At 52.8% G+C, this 25,353-nt stretch overlaps 1 protein-coding gene across 1 annotated transcript; it reads right to left on the bottom strand.

Moving 5' to 3' along the window:
* Nucleotides 1-203: 203 nt before the first annotated feature.
* Nucleotides 204-19,355, bottom strand: LOC149854792 (glucagon receptor-like). Its single transcript, XM_090024751.1, has 13 exons — nt 16,051-19,355; nt 14,999-15,095; nt 13,743-13,850; nt 12,495-12,616; nt 11,960-12,066; nt 11,561-11,717; nt 9,605-9,764; nt 9,102-9,162; nt 5,026-5,095; nt 3,721-3,809; nt 2,177-2,315; nt 1,598-1,639; nt 204-1,379 (listed from the first exon to the last, which is right to left on the bottom strand). Exons 1-13 carry the CDS (start codon nt 16,441-16,443, stop codon nt 1,308-1,310), a joined length of 1,617 nt encoding a protein of 538 aa, XP_089880877.1. The 5' UTR covers nt 16,444-19,355; the 3' UTR covers nt 204-1,307.
* Between the last annotated feature and the right edge of the window lie 5,998 nt (nt 19,356-25,353).

Here is a 25,353-nt window from a genome sequence, read left to right as displayed (position 1 = left end):
CTGATGTCTCTTCCAATCCCAGTGTTCTGGGGGTGGGATGGAAAAACTGCATAAAAGGTAGCATTGTTTGAACTACCCTGCTTTCTGCCTTGGTGTCAGTTGAGTGAGGGTGCACCTTAACACACACGCACACACATGCACACCTCCCCCACCACCAATGTCACGAGTTTTGCCTGTCAGCAGCTAGTGGTGCAGGGCCCCAGAACCCCTGCACCTATATCCTTGACAACTGGCAGGCTTTGTGGCCTCAGGAGGGGCTAGCAGGCCTGCAGACTTCACCCTGCTGTGCCTTAACACACTGTCACCCGTGTCATGAGTTTTGCTTGTACAAAGCTTGAAGTGCACCTATCTCCTTGAAATGTGGCAGGCTTCGTTGCCTCAGCAGGGGCTACTACCCCTGCAGTTTTGACCTTGCTGTGGTTTAACACGTACACATGACATGAGTTTTTTGCTTTCAAGACTTAGAGGTGCAGTTTCCCTGAAACCCCTGCACCTCTCTCCTTGAAACTTGGCAGGATTCATGCCCTCAGAAAGGGCTGCCATTCTTGCATGTTTCATCCAAATCAGGCCAGAAATGGCAAAGTTATAGGCTGTTTTGAGATTTCCCACTATAGCCTATGGGCAAAGCGTCAAAACAGTGAAACTGTTTTGATGAAACGGAACAGTAGTTTTGAATCTAAATGAAATTTGAAACTAAATGCTGTTCTGTCGAAACGCAAGTCGAAATGGGATGGTGCCGTTTCGCACAGCCCTACTGTTTACCACCCCCCCCCCCCACCCGGCCTTGGGCCTTCAGTGTCCTGCTATCCACTGAACCACAAAGGAGTTCTCTCTACGAGCCTCCCGTGTCTCCAGAAAATACAGCCATGGCTTATGTGTCTTTCAAAGAGCAGAGTCTACTTTTGCTCAACTGTGCCTCAGGATTTGCTGTTCAGCTGCAGTGGAGGGGGCTCTGTGTTGAAGGATCCCGGTGTCCCCCATACCACAGCTAGTGCAGTCTCTTTGCTGGTATGCAAGGCTGTCAGGTGCAGCTGTGCTTTGGAGACAGTTGCTTTGCCCTACTACCAGCACAACCAGTAACAGTACTCCTCAAGCCTGGCTAGTGCTCCAAGTCATCCTCCCTGCTGCACACAGCATCTGCTATCCCTGGTGCAGTTGGGCATGAGCAGAGCAGAGGTGTGGTACCAGCTGCCATATAGTAATAAGTGCATGGGCAGGTCCTGGCTTGGTCTGCCCCTCTAATAACTGGGATCCTCATGGCTCTCTCCTGGGTTTCAGGCGGTGAGCTGGGCACTGTGCCAATGTCATCACTGTGTGCAGAAGAGCATGGGGTGGTCTAACTTCCAGAGCTGCCATTTCTTCTTCATTTCAGACTTCACCTACCCAAAAGAAAAGGAGTGTGTGAGGTGCTTTTTCCCAGGCAGCCCCTTTCTACTAGCTGCCATAGAACCCGGCATCATTCATGGTCCATGCCCAAGTCCTCACCAGCAAGGGCGCGTGTTCTTGGTCAGTCAGAGCAGAGCCAGCTAGTAAGGACTCTGGATTAAGGGAGGTCTATAAAATAACTGCATGGCAGACAGAGCACAGGGGCACCTACCTCTTTGTTGGCAAAACAGTACAATACAGCAACCAGGAAACCCTGTTGGGAGAGAGAGAGTAAGAGTGAGCACAGGCACGAGAGCCGGACAACGATCTGGCCTGAGCAGGTGCTGGTAGCTGCTACTCAGTATGTTGCATGTACCTCATGGTCTGCTTCTGGGGCACAGAATAGCAACCAATTACAACTGAGCCCCTGCAGAGGGGGAAGCCCACCCATGCCATGATGCAACAGAATGTCCTACCCCAGCTCCCATGTCACTGCCCCGGCCTCTTGAGGGAGCTTTCTGTTAGGATGTGCGTTTATTTAGGTGGCCAACCAGAAACAGTTCCACCAGCCCCTAATAGGACCTGAATCCATTCACACCCTTGCTTTCCTCCCAGTATAGAGCACACAGCCCTTCTGATACCAGCCACAGGGTCCAAGGAGGGAATGCAGCTTGTGGCAAGTGTACTGACTGGCTTCCATAGATGAACTGGAAAAGGCCCATGCTCTTTTCTGGCTAGGGCAGAGGGGGAGAATGCAGTCACTGTCCCTGCCCAGTGCAGGGCTCCCAGCTCCCTAGCATTCCTGACTTGCCTGGAAAGAGTTGAGGAAGAGTGTGAAGAAGACCTTGATGTAGCGCAGGATCCCCGTAGTTTGCTCATCCGTGGCAAAGATAAAGATGACCTCATGGATCCCAAAGAGCGGGATGAGGGTCAGCGTGGCCTTGGCCAACCTGGAAGCAAAAGGGATTCCCATCCCCAACAAGAGTTAATGGGAGAGGGAACAGGGCCTGTGTTTGGAGGCCTGATGCAGGCAGCGGGTGAAATGCCCAGAGCAGATTGCTGGAGTTCTAGTCCTAGCTCTGTCCCTGCCTGTCAATTAGGGGATAATACTGGCTGCCTGTCCTGCAGGGTGCTGGGAGACTAGTTAGGAAAGACTGTGCAGTCCTTGTTTCTGTGACTATGTGAAAGATTGACAAGTAGGACTGGCCAGCGGCAGCTGAGTCAGCTATTAGAGTTGGATGCTTGCCAGGGAGCAGACAGCAGAGAAGTTGGAGGGGCTTGGGAGGATGTGGGTTGCAGGTGGGAAATGAAATGGGATGGTGAACACCCCCTCCCTGGCACCCCTCCCACCATTACAACTGCCTGCAGCTCCCCTTGCCTGCAAGTGCAGCACCCTGGGAGGGAGGGAGAGACAGGGCAGGGAATGATGCTCTGAATCCACAAAGCTATTTGAGATGCAAAACAAGAATGTTTTAGGCTCAGAAGGAACCCTGCGGAGGGAGTGAGGAGAGCCCTACCCCCAGCGAGCCCAGTAGGTGCTGGGTAGGCATCACCCTAGCATAGACCCACATGTCCCTGCTCCGCTTTCTTCCTGTATCCTGGGTGAGCACTCTACCCACCAGGCTGCTGGCTCTGCTGAGGCAAGTTTCAGTCTCTCCTGCTCAAGCTGTCCCACTTGATACAGATGATTAAACATTCACTGGAGCAGGAGTCAGTACCCAGGTCTTCCACATCCTCCATGTTGCCATGACCACCAGGCTGTTCTGGGTGAGTCTCTTGACTAGGAGCTTCCCTGCCCCCAGACCCAAGAAGCATGTCCTAGGGGATGTGCCATCAGAACCAGCACGTTCCCACAAAACAGCTTCAGATTTGACCGTATGGAATTTTCTGACAAAATCCCCATTCTATCAAAAAAACCTCCCAAACAGCTTTAGCCCCAGCATAGACCCAGGCAAGGATGGGGCACAGCTGGCTAGCACTGGTGCCCTGCAGGATGTGAAAGCAATGGTGACTGCAACACACTTGACTTTATGGTGTGGGTGTGTCCCCAGGGCCTCTGCCACATTTCTTAGCAGCCCTCAGGGTTAGCAGCCCCTGTCCTGCAACTTTGGCCAGGAGTCTGCGTGGACATGTGCTTGCATATGTGCGCATGTACACATTTGCAGCAGAGAGCCTGTGCTGGCTGCTCCTTGCTAACACCCACCGCCTGGGTCCCATGTCAAAGCACCAGGTGCCCTGACCATGAAGTAGCGCCTCCTGATGTCTAATCTGAATGGCCAGAAGGAAGGACCCTGTTAGGAAGCTGGTCTCCACTAGATGTACACCTGTGGGCACCCAGCTGCAGCATGCACTCACCTGAGCTTGTAGTCAGCATAGCCCTTCTGGTTTGCCCTCAGCTTAGCCAGGATCACCTTAAGAATCCTCATGAAGATCAGCAGATTAATCTAGAGGAAGGAACATTGGGGGGTGACTTCACTCAGGCAGCATGCCGTTGTGCGTTGCCACATCCCAGCCCTCAGGGTGCCACCTTCTAACCTACACCATCTGCCATGAATATGCAGGATTAATTTGGAAGCAGTGGGTGGGCAGGGACCCCTGCATACTGCAGGGAGTGGGTGGCAACCAAGCTCTTGGGAGGAGGGTGCAGTCTTGGAGAATGACCCAAGGCCCATGACAGCAAGAGCATTCAGATAACCAAGACACCATAGCAACGTGTGTAATTACAGGCTTGGACACTATGGGACACCATCAAGCCACAGCTGGACTCCAGAGCAGTCTCCCAGGATGCCCTAGGCCAGGGGTTGACACACACGTGCCAAAACATGGCATGTGAAGCCATTTTGCTCATCCCACTTCAGCTCTGGGCAGGACCCTGCCATCTGCCATGAAGCCCAGGCTGTTCACCGCCTGCTGCAAGCAGCCCATGCTCTGGGCAGGAACCTGAGCTACAAGGCTACAAATGGCTGCACCAACCTGGTTTGTTGCTGGCAGCAGCTGCACACGTCTCAGGGCAGATGGCAGGGAAGGGGCTGGGGCTGCACAAGGATCAGGCCCCTTGTGGCTCCCCTGCCATCTGCCCCTGGCACACCAACATCTTCCAAGTTAAGGTTGTAGGATTTTTTGATACTTGGCCCAAAACATTGCTGACTCCTCCCTTAGGCTCTCCATACCAGCTGGGACAGTGTTCCTGGTGTCTCCCCTTGGTTACCCCAACAGCCAGGTCAGGATCTGAGGGGATGTACCCTGCGTACCACTTACAATTCTGCCTCATCTTCATCAGAGAGGTTCAGTTGTTGGTGAGCACAAGTCTCCTCCCTGCTCTGATACCTGCTGCAGGTGAGCAAAGGCCAAAAGGTGTTGGTGCTATTTCCTGAGTGTCTTAGGGCAAGTCCCTCCCCACTCTATGCCTCTTTCTCAGCTGTGCAATGGGTGATGATACTGAGCTCCCCCTCAGGGGAAACTCACTGGGTACCATTAGAGAAGGGTCCAGCTCTATAGTTAGCAGAGGCTGGGCTGTCCAGGGCACAGGCTGTTCCCAGAGGCTGCAGTTGTCCCTGTGCCAAGCTGCCATGGCAGTAACCAGCTCTGCTGCTCTTGGAATGGAGCAGCCCCTGTATCACTTGATATTAGACACAAGAAAAGACATCTGAGATCTCGTACCAGAGATGCCAGCAGGATGGGGATGCGGATAATCCACCAGTAGGCCATGTTCTCATTCAAAGCCCAGCACCTTCAGCACAAGACAGAGAGAGGTGTGAGGTTAATGCAGGGCACTGGCTACAGGGTTGGGGGAGGGAGGGGGTTGCACCCAGGGGGCAAGGGAGAAAGAAGCTACTGGACCTTGAGGATATGCCATCCCATCAGGAGGAAGTGTCCACCCCTCAGCCTGATAGTACTGCTGGCACTGAGGGAGTGGTGCCTCCCTGCTTTCTTGAACCTTTCTCACCTGCCCTACCCGTCCTCAAGTCCCAGTCAGTCTTCTACTTCCAGCAGAGGCCAGCACTTGTGGGGCAGATGCCTGGCACACCAGGCATAGCACCAAGCCTGACTCATAGTTTCATACTAGGGTCAGAAGGGACCTGAGCAGATCATCAAGTCTGACCCCCTGCCATGGCAGGAAAGAGTACTGGGGTCAAACGACCCCAGCAAGGTGTACATCTAGCCTCCTATTAAAGATCCCCAGGGTAGGAGCCTGCACCACCTCTCTTGGAAGTTGGTTCCAGACCCTAGCTGCCCTGACCGTGAAGTAGCGCCTCCTGATGTCTAATCTGAATTTACCCTCTGCCAGCTTGTGACTGTTACTCCTAGGCACTCCTGGTACTGCTCAGGCAAACAGGGACTCCCCCAATGCCTGCTGGTCCCCTCTGACTAGTTTGTAACAGGCAACTAGATGCCCCCTCAGCCGTCTCTTGTGGAGGCTGAACAGGTTCAGGTCCCGTAGCCTCTCCTCGGGGGGCCTTCTCTGCTGCCCCCTGATCATGCGAGTGGCCCTCCTCTGGACCCTCTCCATGCTGTCCACATCCCTCCTGAAGTGCAGCACCCAGAACTGGACGCAGTACTCCAACTGCGGCCTGACCAGTGTTGCATAGAGGGGGAGGATCACCTCCTTGCACCTGCTCGAGATGCATCTGTGGATGCATGACAAGGTGTGGTTGGCCTTCCTAAGTGCCTCTCCACACTGCCGGCCCATGTTCATCTTGGCATCAATGATGACCCCAAGATCCTTTTCCGCCTCTGCACTGATGAGAAGGGAGTTCCCCAGCCTGTAGGTATGATGCTGGTTCTTCCTCCCCAGGTGCAGCACCTTGCACTTGTCAGTGTTGAATCCCATCCTATTCTTATCCGCCCACCCCTATACCCTGTCCACGTCTGATTGCAGCCTATTCCTCCCTTCTAATGTGGCCACGTCCCCCCACATCTTAGTGTCATCAGCAAATTTGAACAAGGTGCTTTTTACCCCCTCGTCCAAGTCACTGATGAAGATGTTGACCAGTGCGGGCCCACGGACCAAGCTCTACAGAACCCCAGTGCCCACATCCCTGCAGGCTGAAAATGACCCGTCCACCACCACTCTCTGGGTGCGGCCCTCCAGCCAGTTGGTGACCCAATTGACTGTGTAGGTGTCAACACCACAGTCCCCCAGTTTCTTAATGAGAACAGGGTGAGAGACAGTGTTGAAGGCTTTCCGAAAGACCAGAAAGACTATGTCCACTGCTACCCCTGCGTCTAAGGATTTTGTGACCTGGGCGTAGAAGGCCACCAGGTTGGTCTGACAGGACCTGCATCTAATGAACCTGTGTTGGTTGCCCCTAAGCATAATCTCCCCTGCTGGCCCCTCGTGGACATGCGCTATGATAATTCTCTCAAAAAGCTTCCCCAGGATCAAGGTAAGACTAACTGGCCTATAGGTTCCTGGGTCCTCCTTCCTCCCTTTTTTGAAGATGGGAACCATATTGGCCCTCTTCCAGTCCTCTGGCACCACACCAGAGCTCCATGAGTGCTCGTAAAGCCATGCCAGGGGTCCCACAATGACCTCAGCTAATTCCCTCAGCACTCTGGGCTGGAGATCATCCGGACCAGCTGACTTGAATACATCCAATCCCTCCAGAAGTTCCCTGACTAGATCCTCCTTGGCCTAGGTGCACCTCCCTTGGGGCCTGAGGGCAGCCCGGTAGGGGGGCTGATCTGGGCCCTGCTCAGGATAATGGAGGCAAAGAAGTTGTTAAATAGGTTAGCTTTGTCGTCTGGTGTGACGACCGAATTTCCTAGTGTGTCTTGCAGGGGCTCCACATTACCCAGTACCTTATTTTTGCCCCCTCTGTATTTAAAAAAAGGGCTTCTTGTTGTCCTTGATCTGGGAAGCTAGTCCCAGTTCCATCTCCGCCTTGGCCTTCCTGACCGTCCCCCTGCATCCCTGAGCAACTGCAGTATAATCCTCCCTGGTGATGGCCCCTCCCTTCCATTGGATGTGTGCCTCCCTTTTAGCTAGAAGACATTCCTGGATGCTTTTGGTGAGCCATGGGGGCTTTTGTGCCCTCCTGCTCCCCTTGATCCATGCTGGGATTACCTGCCTTTGGGTTTGGAGGATCGTCTCCTTAAGGAGCGACCACTCTTAGACACCTGGCTCCCCTCCCCTCCAGGACCTCAGTCCCTCCCCGACTATTCTCCTTAGCTCATTGAAGTCCGCCCTCCTGAAATCTAGGGCTGCTGCCTTGCTGTAGGCCTTCACCACCTTGTGCTGGATAGTGAATTCCAGCAGGCGATGATCACTGTTGCCCAGGTGGTCAAGCACCCACAGCTCCCTCACCAGGTCGTCACCCATGGCCAGCACCAGGTCCAACAAGGCATCTCCCCTGGTGGGGCTCTGCACCTCCTGGGTTACATGGAGGTCTTGCATTTCGGCTAGGAACCTACATGAGTGGTCAGACCTGGCTGACTGCTCTTCCCAGCAGATGTCTGGAAAGTTCAGGTCACCCATGATGACCACGTCCTTTGACCTAACTACCTCTGTGAGCTGACTTAAGAATTCCTGGTCCAGCTCTTCCTCTTGGTTGCGTGGTCTGTAGTAGACCCCCACCGTTAAGTCTCTTTCCCCTCGACTGCCTTGTATTCTAACCCAGAGCACTTCCGTGTGCCCCTCCTCTGACTCTGTGCTACCTGGTGAGGATGTGTATTCCTCCTTAATGTAGAGCGCCACACCCCCACCTTTCCTCCCTGTCCTGTCCCTCCTGTACAGCCTATAGCCCTTGACATTCACTGCCCAGTCGTGCGTTGGGTCCCACCACATTTCAGTGAGCCCCACTATGTCTGACTCATTCCTGAAGGTTGTATTTGGAGTGCCACAGCAGCAGCTGAGCAGGTGAAGCCCTCTGTGGCTTGGTCGTACCATCAGACTTAGGGGGCATATGGCAATTTCAGCCAGGGAAGCGCCTTCCTGGTCTGCTAAGGTTAGTGTCTTAGCCACTTGTGGTATGCTGTCACCAGGTGCCAACATCCAGCTTCCTCACATGTTTGTCTTAAGCCTACTCCATGGAGTCAGGCAGGACAATCCCCTAGAGCAGGGGTGGCCAACCTGCAGCTCCGGAGCCACATGCAGCTCTTCGGAAGTTAATATGCATCTCCTTGAATCTTTGCACAAGCACACAGTGACCAGCTTCCATTGGAGCAGGGAAAGTGGATCAGGGACACATTGGAAGCCGGTGATCCATAAGCGGGATCTTTCCCAGGTCCTTTCCTACTGTTCTTGGAGCCAGCAATAAATCTCAGTGGGCCCCACCAACCAGCACAAGGAGCTTTTCACCAGAGAGGCAGAACTCACAGGTATTATACCCATGACAAAACCCTGTCAAGAGAGCGTGTGGGAAGCAAGTGCCAGACAGAGAGCAGGAGTGGGAGGTTGGGGTGGCCAGTTTTACCTACCTTGTGGACTCAAAGACATTGGCTGCTGCTACTGTATCACACCAGAAAAGCCTCTGCAAGAGGCCACCATTCTGGCACTCCCTTTAAGCTGGTGCCTGGGCCTGGCACCCTACTTGCCCACACCTAGTTATGCTACTGTGCCCAGTCCATGAGTGAAGGGCAGGTGCCCTGTATGAGAAGCAGGCTGGGTTAATGGCAGAGCCTTCTGCTCCAAAGCCTTTCCATTTCCTACAGCCATTCTGTGCCATGAGGCCCCAGCTGGAGGGCACTCAGCCCCTGGAGCCTCCACCTGCACATGAGCAGAGCCTGGCACTTACTCTGCATTTTCCTTCAAGTATTTGGCCATCATCCACGGCACCACGAACACCACAGGAGTTCCTGCAAGTCACACAGCAAACCCAGTGAAAACCGAGCACCCACCTGAGCTGAGAAGTAGCTCTTACAGGGCATACACTGCCTTCCAGGTGGGCAGGAACCTATTCTGATATCCAAGGTAAGGACAGTCCACAGCCAGTCCTCCACTTGCCACCCTGCGAAGCAGCTATGTCTGTGTCATGTAGGCACCACTAGAGGTCATCATCCACTCACATCAGTTACCTGATGATTCCTGCGGGCACTTACAGGCTTCATGACAGCCTCACAGAACCAAATGGAAGCCCCCGGTGACTGAGGCCCATGTGTCTGCAGGTCTGCCCTGGTGAGGATCCCAGACCTCACCCAGCTTCCTGCTCTGTTCTCTATAATTCCAGTGCCTAATGTAACAACTGCCTAACAATGGGCACAAGACCACATACACACATGCACCATGGCACCTCCTTACCCCAGCCCAGGTACAGGTAGAGTGTGTAATAGTTCTTCTCAGAGAACACTGCTCCAATCAGGAGCTTGTACAGGTAGACAGCCTCCACCAGGAACCAGTAGTGATTAGCCAGAATGCAGTATTGCATCACAACCTGCGCCACTCGGCAGCCAACTGCAGCCTGCAAGGGGAGCCCCAGAGGGGGGTTATTCATGAGGAAGAGGAAGCCCAGAACTCCCCTGCCCAGGGGCTTGGGATAAGGCAGGTACCAACTTGCTGTCTGCTCAATATGGTGGCAGGGGCTGTGTAACAGAGAACCCTAGCCCTGTTACCAGAAGGCAGGTCAGCCTCTTTAAGACTCAAACTTTCTGGGCACAGCAGGCTGGTAAGGTGGGGGTTCAAATCTGAGCCTGGACAACTAGTCAGCTGACTGGAAGGGGGCAGACCAGGACTATAAAAACCCAGGGCTGGTGGCAGTGGAGGGCCAGCAACCAAAGGGGAAGGAGTGTGTCCTAGAGCTCCCCAGAGAGGCTTGGTGGGTGGTCAAAAGGCTGGAGAAGAGGAACTGTGAGAGACAGCAGCAACCCCAGAAGAAGGACTGTACCCAGAGTGCAACTGTATGTGGTTTTTTTCTTGTTTTTGTTTTGAACTGGGATGTTGGAGGTCCAGGGCCTTTGCCTGGCTTCAGACTTGTAACCCCCTGGCTGTAAGATGGGCCTCTGGGCTAGGGAGGCTGTGCTCCAGATTGGAACCAAAAAGGAGGGCCAAGGCTAGAGCCCCGGAGTCAAGCCCTACCTGGTGGGTTTAGATGGGGAGGCCTAGCTAGAGAGACTTGGTTCAAGACCAGTGTTGGCAGAGGACACCAACATACAAAATCAATAGACAGTCTCCTCCTTATAATATTTCCATCAAGATGTGGCAGGTGAGAAGAGAGTGGGGAAACCTTAAGGGGACTCGAAGGATGCCCCCACATAGGGTGCAGATAATGCAAAAGATGGTGCTGGGGAGAGTGACCTGTTACAGGCTGCCTGCCTCTGGGCCCTCTACTGGGGGGGTGTGTATGATCTAATGACAGCAGCAGAATAAGGGCCACAGGGGGATCCATACCAGACTGTACTGCAGAGGGGCTCCTTTCTCCTGTTTTCAATGACCCTGTTGATAGCCAAGGGTGTCAACTCTACCCAGTGCTGGATGGGCAGCCAGCGCAAACAGAAGGGCTGCACAGCAGGTCTGCCCTTGCCCTGCAGGGGCTATGTCACTGCTGTAATAGGGACATCACCTGGTTTGGGTACGGCATATGGGAAGTTTGGAGGAGCAGCAGGGAAACCGCTTGGACTTTTAATAGTAATCATAGTCCCAGCACTTGCCATCAGTAGTGCTCAAAGCCCTTTGTAGAGGAGGTCAGTGTCACCATCTCCCTGTTACAGGTGGGGAAACCAAGGACCAGGAAGGGGAAGTGGGCTGCCCAAAGTCACTCCAGTGACCTGTGCAGAGCCTGGTCTCCTAAGCCAGTACTGTGCCCTCTAGGCCACCCTACCTTGGGGAGTGGGTTGAGAGCAACCATGAACTGAGGTGTTGGCAGGTTAGTGATGAGGGAGCTGATCTCCACTGGGCTGTGTGTGGTGATTCTGAGCAAAGTCTCTTGTGTGCATGTAAGCGCACGTGCGCGCGCACACACACACACACACATACACTCACACTCTTTGTGATGCTGATTCAGGATCGTAAGCAACTTTTGCAGAATTCACTGATGTAGTGTTAGACTTCCCCTCTGGCTGCACCAATGGAAGCATTTGTGCATGTCAAGCTGTGGTGGGGCTGGAGGATCTGGTTCTAGCCGGCAAGGCGCTAGCCCTAACTCTAGCTCCCGACCAGGCTAGCAGGTTACAGACCTCTAGGCACATGGGATAACCACAGCCTACAGCAAGGAGGGGTATGTAGGCACTGCTCAGCCAGTGGCTTTGGGGGCAGGCTTACCTCATTACTTAGCAGCACCTCCCAGTCAGACACCTGGATGATCGTCATGCCCCATCTTTTCTCCAGCAGTGCATCTTTGACAATCACTGAAATTGCCCGCAGCCCAAAGGAGGCAAAGAGGTTGGCATGGATGTAGTTCCTTGTGCAGCGGAGTTTCCTGGGCCCAGGGAGAGAGACCATGTCCAGCACTCATGGCAGAGCTTTGGAAACCTCCCCCTGAAAGGGCTCTGTGCCTAGTAGGGCAGACTTCAACAGCCCAGCCCCTCCCTCAGCAGGGACCAGGAGCAATAAGGAGGGGCACTGGCTGCGCAAGCTCTCCCCTGTTCCCTCCCTCTCCTCCACCAGCCACACAGTGAGGCCACAGCCTCTGCTCCCGGTGGGCTTGAGCCCAGGCCCTACCTGAAAATGGTGAGGATGAGTAGGGCAGAGATCAGGGTCAGGAGTGACAGGGAGTATCCCACTGTGTAGAGCACTTTGAAGCTGACCATCAGCTTACGGACACTTTCCTGGACACAAGCAGAGTGAAGCTGGTTAGCTCAGCCCTTGAGTGCCCTTGCTTCCCACCCCACACTTGGCAGGCATGCAGGGAGAAGACAGCATCTTTCCAAGCTGGCAGAGGTACTTGCTCTGCCATAGGCATGCAGAGGCTTGGGTTGCAAGGCCATGCCCAGGCTGTGTCAGTGCAGCTGTGGGCAATAGGGTCCCATGGGGCCTCGCCTTAGGGTCTGCCCTACACCAGGAAGCAGAACCTCAGCTTGGCAATGATGTCTACAAGGGACCAGAGATTGGCACGGATGGGTGAAATGGGAAGCTCTGCTTAGCTGAGAGGTATGGTTACTTGGGGAAAGTGAGAAGCAGGGTGGGTCAACACTCCATGTAACTGTGACTGGGCAGCAGAGCTGGGACAGCCCCACATCAGATGCAACAGCCTCACCTCCTCTGTAGTGGACTCCATCCCCTCCTCACACTGCGAGTAGTCCCTCCATGGCTGTGTGCCATTCACTAGCACCCACTGCCCATCAGGCCCACATTGGCGACTCACAATCCCATGTTTCACTGCAGACACAGAGCACACAGGACTCATCCTTCAAGTCAAAGTGCCTCAGACAGGGTTTCTCCACATTCCTTGAGTAAATGCTTTGGGGGTGTTGTGAGGGCATCTTCTGTCTGGGCCTATGGCTGACTTAGGTGTATCCACATGTGCAAACACCCTCCTCCCCCAACCCCCACAATGGGAAGGGAATTAGGAAGGGCCTCAGCACCACCACAGGGTTCAAGGGTGCAGGGCTGGCCATCGCTTTCTCCTGTCACTTGAGGAGGGTACATGGGCCATGGAGAAAGCAGAGATGAATAGGACAAGGCCACCTGGGCCAGGGACAGTAATACACCAAGCAGTTGGGCACATTGGGAGAATGAGATATGGGAACATTTGGGTTCCCTGGGGATTCTAGGGAAAAAATTCAAGACTGTGTCTCAGACCAACACAAAGCAAATGCCCTGACAGATTCAGATGGAAAGGCAAAGAGTTCTCTCTTAGAGGGATTTTTCAGAAATTAAGTTTTCAATAAAATGGGAAGGGTTTGTGAATGGCAGCCTGATGTTGACTTTTTAAAACCTTATTTTTTTGTTTGTGCAAGAACAGTCCATGAGAACTGAGACAAATCCCTCCTGCACCATATGGCTATTGCTCACTCCATGTCTTCCTCCAAAGAAAAAGCTTTTGCAGGTGATAGCATCTGATAAAATAGGATGTTGCCTACAAAAGCTTATGCCTCTCTGAACCAGTTAGTTTCTAAGGTGCCACCTGGCCCTGCCTTCTGCCTGACTCCAGACTAACATAGTTAATCACCTCTACCTGTGAGCATCAGAAACTGCCCCTGGAGTGCGGGGGGGAGGTATAGCTGTTTACACCTGCTTTGTACAGGTATAACTAATGCCCAGAGACATGCAGTCAGGCCCTGAGTGTTTAAGGGAAAAAGAACCTGGGCCTATTTCCAGCTTTGCCCCTGACTCCCTGTGTGACCTTGGCCAAGACTCTTCCCTCTGGGTGCCTCAGCTTCTCCATCTGTAAGATGGAATAATTGCACAGTTAGACAGGGAAGGTCTACTCCCTTGCTCTTTCCCATGGCTGGTGGGATACTCAAATGACAAATCCCACAGAAGAAGGAAGAGTTACACATACCTTTCTCAAACCATGGCAGGTAGAAAGGGCAGGACACATTGACAATAGTGCCGGGGCTCCCATCTGGCCAACAGGCATACATGTCAAATGTCCGGTTGCAGAAGGGACCTTTGAAGGACAAAGACAAAGCTCAAGAGCCCCAGGGGGAGCTAGCAGCTGGATACCCCCACTGCCTCCATCCTTCCCCTGCTGCACACCTGCCATCACTCAGCAGCCCCTGGAAATAGTCTAGCCCACCATGTGGCAGAGGTGTCCCCAGGAAAGTCACGTTCTGGCCCTACACTGAAAGTGTTCTCCACTCACCCCTTGCCCTGCCCTGCAGCAGAGGCAGAAATCCTCCACACAGGACCACTGATGAAACACAGCATCCCCCACCCACACTGAGCTCTCCAACCAGCCTGTCCAGAAGCTCCTTTCCACCAGGGCTGGACCCAAACCCATGGGACTCTGTAGGAATTGCTATGCATGGTCGTAGGCTCTGGCCCCCATGCTCACCACTTACTCTTGGGCTGGGAGTCTCCACCCACCTTGTGACATTTATGGAGGGGTTAGATGCCTTTTGCTTGAACAGCTCTCAGGCCACTGAGACAAAGAAAGCTCTGAGCCCCAATACAGAGTGCACAGGATCACTGGATGATAATTAGAAGAGCTCTGCAGCCTAGAGCAGGTGCATATTGGAAAGGAGCATGCTCAGCAGCAAAAGGATGAAGCAGGCTCAGCTGTGAAAGAAGATTAAAGCAGCAGGAACCAGTGTATGGAGGGGGACAGAATAGGGAGGTCTGGCTGTGCAGGTAGAAGGTGTGATATGTGGAGTTACACCTGCTGGTCCCAGGTTGTAGAGCAGAGTGGAGGGTATCTTGTTTCTCCTGTGCGTCTGGGCTCCGGTGGTTGCCACATGGGGTTGGGAAGGAATTTTTCCTGTGGTGTCATTAAATATCACTGCTCCTGGGGGGAGGAGGTTATTACAGCTGCTGGAAATCCTGAGGTATTCTCTGCATGTGTCTTAGCTCCACAGCAGCCAGTAGGGCACAGATTCTCATAGCAGAAGGGCACAGCTCTCACTGGTCTCAGCAAAGTACTGCCCAGCAAACCTGAGCTGATGCTGATGGAAGAGTCTAACTAGGGCTCCCTAGGAGACAGCTGCCCCACATGAGTATCCAACAGGTCATAAATCCACTGAAGTCAAACCCAGATGTTTTGCCCATGAGAGGTCATAGGATCCTATGGGTTGATGACAGCCCCTATCCCAGCCTCACCTGTTGGGTATGGATCATTAGCTATCTTCTCCAGGCACTCATCACGGTAACGCATCCACCCCTCAAAGGTCTTTTCTAGGACCTTGGCTCTGCTGTGCTGCAGACACAGAGCTGAGGTTAGTGCCTCCTACCTAAGCAGGAGTTAAAGCCCTGCACCGAGCACATGGGGTGGCAGTGCTTCAGGAGACATCAGGCCTTCCACCAGGGCAAGACTAGAGGGTGGTGGCAGAGCTGCATGTACAGCCTACCCCAATCTGGAAGAGAAGAAGGCTGTGGTTCAGGACTGAAGTGGGAAGGAGGAGGGGCATCAGACACTGACTGTCCCCTGAGGATGCTAATAATTGAGGGGAGCTCACAACAGCATGATTTAGGGACTGGCTTCCTGAGACAGTACCTCCTCCCCGGGCATCTTCATGGCAGCAGGGATCACCCCAAGTGCTCTCACATACCAGCCTCATTGGCCCTGAGAAGCTGTTGCACTTCTCTTGTGGTAGCAGGGGCCTAGCAGGGCTGGATGGCAAGTGCACTTGCACTCATACTGCTGTTAGCCCCAGTGCAGCAACTCTATGTCTGAAGCCAGGGTACCCAGGGCACTTGCAGCCCACAGCTCATTGCTCAGTAGAGCAGCACTGAGAAAGCTGATGGGCTGCAGTGGCAAGATTAGGGCATATTGGGATGGATGGCAGGGCAGTCTCACTGGAGACCCTGGCACTGGAGCTCCCTTCCACATCCAAGCTCTGAAGATCCCTGCTGGTCTTCAGGACTGAGTGAGAGGCCCATCCTTTGCCCTGGCATGCCTGATGGGTGGGGGCCATTCTTGTAACTCTTAACAGGGACCAGGGGACTGAGTCTCCTAAGCATTAACTAGTGTGCTAAGGTAGGTCTGTTCCTGATGGACAGGGAGTGCCCAAGGAAAACCCAGGTACTCCTGCTACCTTTCAGCAGCACTCCTTCTCTGGGGATGGGGCTAAAAGCCTGGGCTGGAAGCATCCCTGCTATGGGGTAATGAATGCAGCTGGAGGTCCAGCCAACCACAGTTGTGTGGGCCTTACCAGCATGGAGGAGAGCAGGCACATCCAAGTCAGGTGAACACACCTCCATCTGCGCCAGGACCTGAGCAAATTCCTCATGGTATCTAGACTCTGGGACAGAGAAACTAGGAACTGTGCCCAGATGTGCAGGTGCTGAGCTGAGCTGGAGTTCCCAGGTGTCTGGAAGAGATAGAAGATGAGTGGAGGTGATAGCAAGGTGCTCAATGCACAGTGAAGCATGTACAGCTCATCAGCTGAGGAGCTCCTGGGCCAGTGCTTTGCTCCTGAGAGGCTGCCCACATAGTGGACATAGTAGACAAGTGACCCTGGCTCCATATGATAGAGCTGAAGGAAAACAGCAGCTTTGTAGGCCCTGGGATCATGGCCCACTTGTTCAATCCCAGTGAGAAGCATAGAGACAGCACACAGCTTCTAGGGTCTCTCTCTCCTAGCCCCCAGTAAGCTAGTTAGGATCTGCCCTCTCCAAACCAACACAAGAAATCTCTTCAAAGCATCACTTTGGAAAGGGCTCTTGCACTTCCCCTTGGCTGCACAAGAGTAGAACCTGGCTTGGGAGCCTCCTGAACCTGGTACTAGCCAATCTCATGGGCAAAGGTTGTGAATGTAAAGAGCTGGCATCCCCTCTAGCCATGGGACCTGACCCTGAACACCCCTGGGCGTTGTGCACAGAGAGCAGTGGAGATTTGCCAACACTGGCACAGGAGATCCCAGTGTTTCAGGCCTAGACAACCTACACAACTGGGGTTGGGTTTCTCATGAGTTCTTCCATGCAGGAAGCAATTGGAAAGACAGAGGTGAGCAGGCATGGGCATGGGTTGGCATAGGCTGAAGTACAGTAGTTGCTGCCCTTCACAGTCAATTTCCTCATCAACCTCCATGGGAGCAGCAACAAGCCCCTCCTGGATGGGTGAAAATGTGATGAGCAGGGGTGACATCTGCAAACACGTTCTGCATTGACATGACTTTGCTTTTTCTGGAGCCAGCAGGAGCTTTACCCTGACATTATGGGAGACAGAGTTGGACTCATGCTGAGTGCTTCTGCAATGCCTTGCTGGAGCCCCTCACACAGACACTGAATAGCATCACGCACAGCCGGGGCTGCCACCTGCCTTGACAGGGGAAGGACATTCCCAGGTTCAGTACAGCCACCTTGACAACTGCAGAACACATGGGTCTTTGCAAGGACCTCAAAATATTTCAGGGGTTGTGCTTAGGAGAAGGCTGGAGGCTGCCTCACAAATGCCCTTCAGCTACAGGACTGGGCCATAGTCCCAAAGGGTGAGTCCTGTGGCCCATGGCCTCCAGTTCCTGGGCAGGCATGACCCCCATCTTTCTGGTTTCTCCCCTCCCACCCCATACCACATTCCAGAGCCCAGTGCACAAGCCTGTGGCTCTCATACAGCAGGGCCCTGTGTAGCAAGGCCGGCGGATGGCTCCAATGGCCGGCTTCTGTGGTGGTCACCAGTGCACCTTCCTGCACTGGATAGGTTCAGATGGGAATGGCTGACTTGTGCCATGAAGCAGGGAGATTGATACCCATTGGAACTTCTTGTCTCAGCCAAAGTAACCATTGGGATTCTTATTACCAGGTAAAGGCCTGCCAGAATCTGTGCCCTGCATTCATCCCTAGCTGAATGAGCCTGGATTTGACCTGTCATCCTTTTGAACAGGTTTTGAGATAGTGTGGTAGTGTCTGAACAAGGCTTCTTTTGGGGAGGTTTTGACTGGGCTCATTAGGCACTTGTACACATGATGAAAACTACCCATTTGTGTGGCTTAATGGCATCACACTTTACACATATGTGAGTTTTTGGCAATTTAATGAGTTTTCATCATTATAAACGAATCCCTGTCCCAATGTAGTTTAGTGTGCAATGACGCAATTTGGAACAGTGCAGCCATTAATCTGTCACGTGTACCTGGTAATTCACTGAATGATGTGTGGTGAGTACTTTTGTCCATCGGGTGTCGCTACAATTTTTGTGTAGTGAGGCCCCTTGTCCACCAAGTGTTGCTGCAATTTGTAGGTATTTGTGTGTAATGAATGTTTTAGGACATTAGGGGGAGCCCTGGTGAATGCTGCTGACTGGTGCCAAAACTTGCAACAGTTGCAGAGCATAGCTCTTGCACACCCAGCAAAAATCTCCAGACTTTGCCTAGCAACAGCCATGAGGAACCCCTGCTCCCTCCACCCTGTACCTCTAAAAACATCCCTTTTTGGCTGGTTGTGGTGTAATTGTTCCCCTAACACCATTAATTCATTCACCACTTTTACATAAACCTGACAAGTGGAGTTCTGTGAGCCCACATGAGCATTAAGTGTGCCTGCTTTATGAATAGCAGATGAGTTCTGTTAGCATTCATTCCCTCACTGGCTAGGTCTGAACTGCTTAGCAGATCAGACCATGTCCTGCTGGGACCGGTGTCTTGGCACATGGGTCACTGGGTAGTCTGCTGTTGTGCCATGCCCCAACAGGTAGCATGCTACTTTGCCTTGGCAGTCACTGGACTAAAAGACCAAGCAGGGCTAAAAGATGTCCAGAACAATTATGTCCATAAGGTACAATGTTATCACCGCACAGCTCCCTCCTGCCATGACCCTGCCTGGCACCAGCATGTCTGTCATCCAAACTGCCCAGCAACAACAGGGTGGGAGGGGGGTGAATGTCCTTTGGTCCTGTCACCTCAAGACTTATTTATACATTGAGCGAACAGCTCCCTGAGGTACCCCGTATTGATCTGAGATGTCTGAGATTCAGGGGAGAACAGAACAGACTGGGGTGCATAGGTCTAGGTCCAATTGGACATTTGCTGAAATGAAGAGTCTGGTGTGGGTGCCGGGAGCCCCTGAGTTTGTGTGCCAGTTGGAGGACAAGTTACTAACTGGCAAAGGATGGTATTCAATTACTACTTCACCAAATGTCAGATGATTGTTGAATGCACCTTTGGCCATCTGAAAGCACAGCAGAGGTCACTGAACTACAGGCTTGAGGTGGAGCCAGAAAACTTTATGGTGTTCATTGTGGCAGCCTGCATGCTCCACCATATTTGTGAGACCAGTAGGGAGGTATTCAGCAAGTCCTGGTCAGGAGGCAGCGGCCAGACAAAGATGTGGGCAGGCAGGGTATGGTGCCACCTACATTCAGCATGCAAACACTAGTCGGGGAGCCATTGTGCAGAATTGCCTGGCTGCACACATTCTGGCTGCAGATGGAGAGGGTGCTCTGTAGGCCACCGATCAATCAGCAGGGAATGCTAAACCATTCAACAGCTACCATTGAGTGTTTCTATAGATAAAATAAAACATTTTGTTGCAACACTTCTGTCTGTCTTATAGGTACATTATCTCTAGTGGTGGGGGGACAGGCTGGAGTGATGTTGGGGGAGGGAGGGAGCAGGAGAGGGCTGAAGTCTACAGATTTTCCTTTGTGTGTATGGGGGTGAAATGTGGCAAGAACACCAAAATGCATTACGTACCTCTAGTTGCGTTAATTAGATGCCCAATATGCGCACAAAGAAATAAGAAATTAATGGGGTGCTGATTCACACACCTATTATAAGCGCTCAGAGAATTTCAGTGCCCTATTTGGAGAGGGGGGAGGTGATAATGAAGAGGCTCTCTGCTCCTGTCTGCCCAAGGGGGAGGTGTGTCCAGTCAGAAGGCCAGGTTCTCTTGTTAGCCTGGGAGGGGAGCTGGGATGGTTGGTATGTGGATTAGAATTTGGTGGGCAGAGCATGGGGAACAGCCTGAGGAAACCAGGACTTGGGGGACTATGGGAACAGAGACCTGAACAGAGATGTGGCAAGCAGAGTCTGGAGATGGAAGGGAAACACTGAACAAAACAACGATCCCAACAGTACAGGAATGCGGGTGCAGAAGGGGGAGTTCCAGGCCTCTTCCGGGATTGGGACTCCTGTGGGATAATGCAGGGAGCACATTATCCAATTAGCGCACTACAACACACAGTGAACACACAGTTTGACTTCCCGACCTCACCATGATCTTCACAAAGTGTTCATGCACTGTGCCAAAATGAAAACAGCTCAGCAGACATGTGCTACGACACAGCTATCATTGGATGTTGCTCCTTGCCAGCAGCACTGGGAAGGAATAAACACATTCTGTTATTAGGTTTTCCTATGGGCAGATCAGTCCACTTGTACTTACAGGGGCAATTTGCTCCTTCTCCCAGTGTCTTGTTCTGTGGGGAACAGATGCTGGGCTGGATGTGCTGTGGTTCTGGCCCACTGCGCTCATTCCTTTTTCCTCTTCAGCTGCATGGTAATCATGGGGGAAGAACATATAAGCTATGTTCTTCCTCCATGATTATGATTAGCCATGTCTGCAGGTGGTTTACAGTATCCAACAGCAGTGCCCTCATCCCCACTGCCACATGGCCTAATAGGTGGGATAACAGGCCGTGCCATTCAGCAGGGGCAGTTAACACCTTGAAGCACTACATGAACATGCCATACAGCAGCAGCTCACCCGGGGCAGCCTCGTGTGTGAGAGCACCACTGCCAGGAATAGCAGGTCTTCTGCATAGATCTGGAGACAGGGAGCCTACAATTTCATAGATTTCATAGACATTAGGGCTGGAAGGGACCTCGGGAGATCATCGAGTCCAGCCCCCTGCCCAAAGGGCAGGAAGTCAGCTGGGGTCATAGGATCCCAGCAAGATAAGCATCCAATTTACTCTTGAAGGTGTTCAGTGTAGGTGCTTGAACCACCTCCGCTGGCAGACTGTTCCAGACCTTGGGGGCTCGGACAGTAAAGAAATTCTTCCTTATGTCCAGCCTGAAACGGTCTTGCAGGAGTTTGTGACCATTCGACCTCGTCATCCCTTGGGGCGCTCTGGTGAACAAACGTTCCCCCAGATCCTGGTGGTCACCCCTGATAAACTTATAGGTGGCCATCAGATCACCCCTGAGCCTACGCTTTTCCAGGCTAAAGAGTCCCATGGCTCTCTGCCTGTCATCGTAAGATCTGTTTTCCTGACCTCTGATCATGCGCGTGGCTCTCCTCTGGACTCTCTCAAGCTTCTCCACATCCTTTTTGAATTGTGGAGCCCAAAACTGGACGCAGTACTCCAGCTGCAGCCTCAGCAAGGCCGAGTACAAGGGGAGAATGACGTCCCGGGATTTGCTCGAGAAGCATCTATGGATGCAAGCCAGCGTTTTGGTCGCTTTACTAGCCGCAGCATCGCATTGCAGGCTCATGTTCATCTTGTGGTCAATGATGACCCCCAAGTCTCTTTCTTCTGTAGTGCTATCCAACGTAGCATTGCCGAGCCTATAAGGATACTGCAGGTTTTTCCTCCCAAGGTGGAGAACCTTGCATTTTTCGGTGTTAAACACCATCAGGTTCTCGTCCGCCCATTTGCTGAGCTTGTCCAGGTCAGCCTGGATCACCCGCCTATCTTCTGGCGTGGATGCTTTGCCCCAAAGTTTGGTGTCATCGGCGAACTTGGCCAGTCCACTCCTGACTCCAGTGTCCACATCATTAATGAAGATGTTGAACAGGATGGGTCCCAGGACAGAGCCTTGAGGGACCCCACTGGTCACAGGGCACCACGATGAGTGACTGCCATCGATTACAACCCTCTGGGTCCGACCACGGAGCCAGTTTCCCAGCCAGCGGATGGTGGTGGACCCAAGGCCACAACTGGCCAGTTTGGCCAAGAGGTGATCGTGGGATACCAGATCAAAGGCTTTTTTGAAGTCAAGATATATGACATCAATCTCTTCTCCCTCGTCCAGGTGATAGGTCACCGGGTCATAGAAGGAAATGAGATTGGTCAAACAAGACCTACCCGCAACAAACCCGTGCTGGCTGTCCCTTAGAATGTTAGCCTGGGCCAGTCCCTCAAGGATGGCCTCCTTAATAAACTTTTCTATCCTGGGGAAGATCTTAGAAGTCAGGCTAATGGGCCTGTAGTTAGCCGGATCCACTCTCCTCCCTTTCTTGAAGATCGGCACCACATTGGCCTTCTTCCAGTCTTCGGGCACTACACCAGAGCGCCAGGAGTTTTCAAAGATCCATGCCAGGGGCTGGGCTATGACGCTCGCCAGCTCCTTGAGTACCCTGGGGTGCAGTTTGTCAGGGCCGGCTGACTTGAAGGTATCCAGCTTCTCAAGGTGTTCCTTCACGAGGTCAGCATTTATGGAGGGTAGGGGATCCCCATCACCCAGATCTCCTTGTCCCATAGCAGGCATGGGTGTCCCGTGGGACTGATGAAAGACTGACGCAAAGTACCTATTTAATAGGTTGGCTTTTTCCTGGGCATCAGTTGTCAGTTGCCCCATCTGGTTTAGCAGGGGTCCAACGTTGCCCTTGCTTTTCCTCTGGCTCCCCACATATCTGAAAAAGGACTTTTTGTTGTCCTTGATGCTTGAAGCTAGTTGGAGTTCAGTTGCAGCCTTGGCTTTCCTGGTTTGCTCCCTGCAGGACCGGACCAGTGCAGAATAATCCTCCTTGGAGGTGAATCCCATCCTCCATCTTTTGTAGGCTTTCCTTTTTAGCCACAGGAGGTCCGCTAGGTCCCTGGAGAGCCAGAGGGGCTGCTGTGCCTTCTTGCTGCCTTTCCTCCATGTTGGAATAGATTTAGCTTGTGCATTGAGGATCACTTCCTTGAGAAGCAACCACTCTTCTTGAACTCCCATCTCCCTGGGGTCATGGTCCCTGAGGGCCTGACCGACTAGCCTCTTGAGCTTGTCAGAGTCGGCTTTTCTGAAGTCAAGGACTTCTGTGTTGCTGACTGACTTGCCAGCTTTACGGCGGATGGTGAAGGTGATTAGCTCGTGGTCGCTGTCACCCAGCTTCCCATCGATCACTAGGTCGCCAATTAGGTCGTCCCCCGTAGCCAGTACCAGGTCGAGCAGCGCTTTGCCTCTCATTGGCCCATAGACTTCTTGAGTCAGGTAGAGGTCATCCACGCACATGTGCAGCCCTGCAAAGCTCATGTCTGGCTCTCAGAAATTCTAAGCCCTGCTCCTCACATACATCCAGCTTCCAGGGACAAACGCTGGCTGTGATGCACATCATGCATAGGCAACTCTGATGAATCAGCCAAGTGGTCCCCCTGTTTCCCTCACCACCCCAGCTGGCAAGATTTGGGAGTAGCAAAGACTTTCCCAGCTCCTCAGCTTCTGCACAGCACAGCACTGGACAGGGCATGTGCATGTTGTTGAGAGCAGCAATTCCTCATGGTCAAGGATGATCACTCCCATAGGTAAAGTAAAGGGTTGTAGATGAGACCGTTAGTGGCTAAGAAGTGTACGTGTTAGGGCATTCTGAAGTCTCCTTAAGGTACCACGTGCCACCCTTTGCCCTTACAAACACACGCATCATGTGTCCACGTCAGGTATTATCCTTTGTTGGAGGTAAATGAGCCTGCTGCAGCTGGACCATAGGATGCTGCCCTGCAAGGATTTCTCAGCAAGCTGTGTAGATCTCACAAAGCATTAGACAGAACATCCCAGAAAGGATGCCTGATCCCATTAGGGCCCCTAGCTGAGCTGTGGCTGCAGCTGAACTAGGTACATCTGCACACAAGGTAATGTACCCTAATGTAAACTGTCCTACTGAGTGCTGCCTCCCTCCTCCATCCCCAGCATGCTGATTGGACAAGCACTACAAGGGCTTGAGCCACATGGGTCAAGATGGCTGAGCTGCATCCCCAAGTACTTAATGACACATGATCCCCGTGTGCCCCCCACTGGGCAGCATCAACACAGGTGCTCATCTTTAGCACATATGGCCTGCCAGGCTAGGGACAGAAGTTAAACATAAACCCATTTAAATGATCAGAAACTGGTTTAAATCTGCAACAGAAGTTCAGTGCACATAAACCAGTTTCAAAATGGCTGAAACTGGTTTAAAACAAACCTGGTTGAACGTAGCATCAGACTTAACTGACCTGGGTTAAACCGGTTTATGAAACTTCTGTCCCAGAACCCTTCCTGGTTCAAGCTAAATCACAGTCCCCCAGCATCCCAGCATGATTTCCAGCCCTGAGCTGGGCTGTGCTGTCAGCTGCAGATAGCAGGGCTGGCCCCAACCCTCTGCTGCCTAACTGGAGCAGTGAAGGCTGGCTGACCAGGGAGGAAGGGGGAAGGGGCAGACAAGCCCAGCTGGGGATGCAGCTAGTCTGCAGTGGGGAGACTGCTTCCACCCAGGCAAGCCCCAGCTGGGGTCGGGGGGAGCAGGGCATTAAACACTCCTTCCTCACTCAAACTTACTGCTGGCTGCAACTATGGACTACAAATCCCAGAGGCACCTGGAAGCAGGAAGAGGAAATGAACACACAGCCAGAGAGCCAGGCTCTAGTGCCCTCTGGCTTCTGTCCCCAGCCACTGCAGGCACTGTGGCTGCATTTGCTGAATCAAAGGTAAGTGTCTGTTCACTACTATTTCAATTTAATCTGTGCAGTTTAGCTTGTAAGGACTGAATCGATTCAGCCTCAAGCTTTTTGACCATGTACCTAGCCCCAGGGAGGAAAGGCTAGAGAAGGCAGGCAAAGCAGAGAGAGCAAATCATGGCCTCATCAACGCACAGCCCATGGCCACGAGCAGGGCTCATGTCCCAGCGGCACTGAGTTGAAGTTCAGTCCCTATCTTGATGATTTATCAGCAACCCTAGAGGGACACATGGGCACAGCCATTAAGCCATTGCTCAGGCCTCCTTAGCTCCAAATGTACCCCAGGGAATTCCTGATTAAGGCTGGGCGCTCACAGCCACTGATCAAATTTATGGGAGCTGTGGATTTGATTCACAGGGACCTCCCTGGAACCAGGACCTCGGTGAGCTGAGGTTATACAGGACAGCTGTGCTAGTGTGGGGCCCCAGTGACAGCTAGTGGCCCTTTAAGGGTTAGCCATGGAAGCTAGGCCCTACTTCATAGCAGGTTGGCTGAGGCCTGGTTTACACTTGAAGGTCACCCTCTCCTGAATGGCCTTTGTTGCAGCTGAGCCAGTGTTACACAGAAGTCTCTGTGCTGGGAAAAGGGGGTTCTTAGAGGAGTCGTCTGCTGCTATAGTTTAGTGGCACTGGCCAGCAGTGGGAGCTCAGGAGGGTATATGTGCCAATCCATGTCATACACTCCCTTGCCATGATCCTGGATGCCAAAAAGCTCTCAGAGCTTACCAGATGGCCAGTGCAAGTTCTGGCCAAAACCCATGCTTTTGCACAGCTTTGGCACCTGTGGGGGAAGAGGAGAGGCAAGAGTGCTACTGCCACTGCTCATCCCTTCTTTTCCCCTGCTGCTGAATTCAACTGGGGGATGCGGGGGAAGGTCAGAGGAA

Source organism: Crocodylus siamensis, chromosome 12, assembly GCF_052110815.1.
Source record: "Crocodylus siamensis isolate JL-2025a chromosome 12, ASM5211081v1, whole genome shotgun sequence".
NCBI classification, from domain to species: Eukaryota; Metazoa; Chordata; order Crocodylia; family Crocodylidae; genus Crocodylus; species Crocodylus siamensis.
The sequence above is the reverse complement of the archived record's forward strand: the minus strand, read 5'-3'. Positions and strand labels throughout refer to the sequence as shown.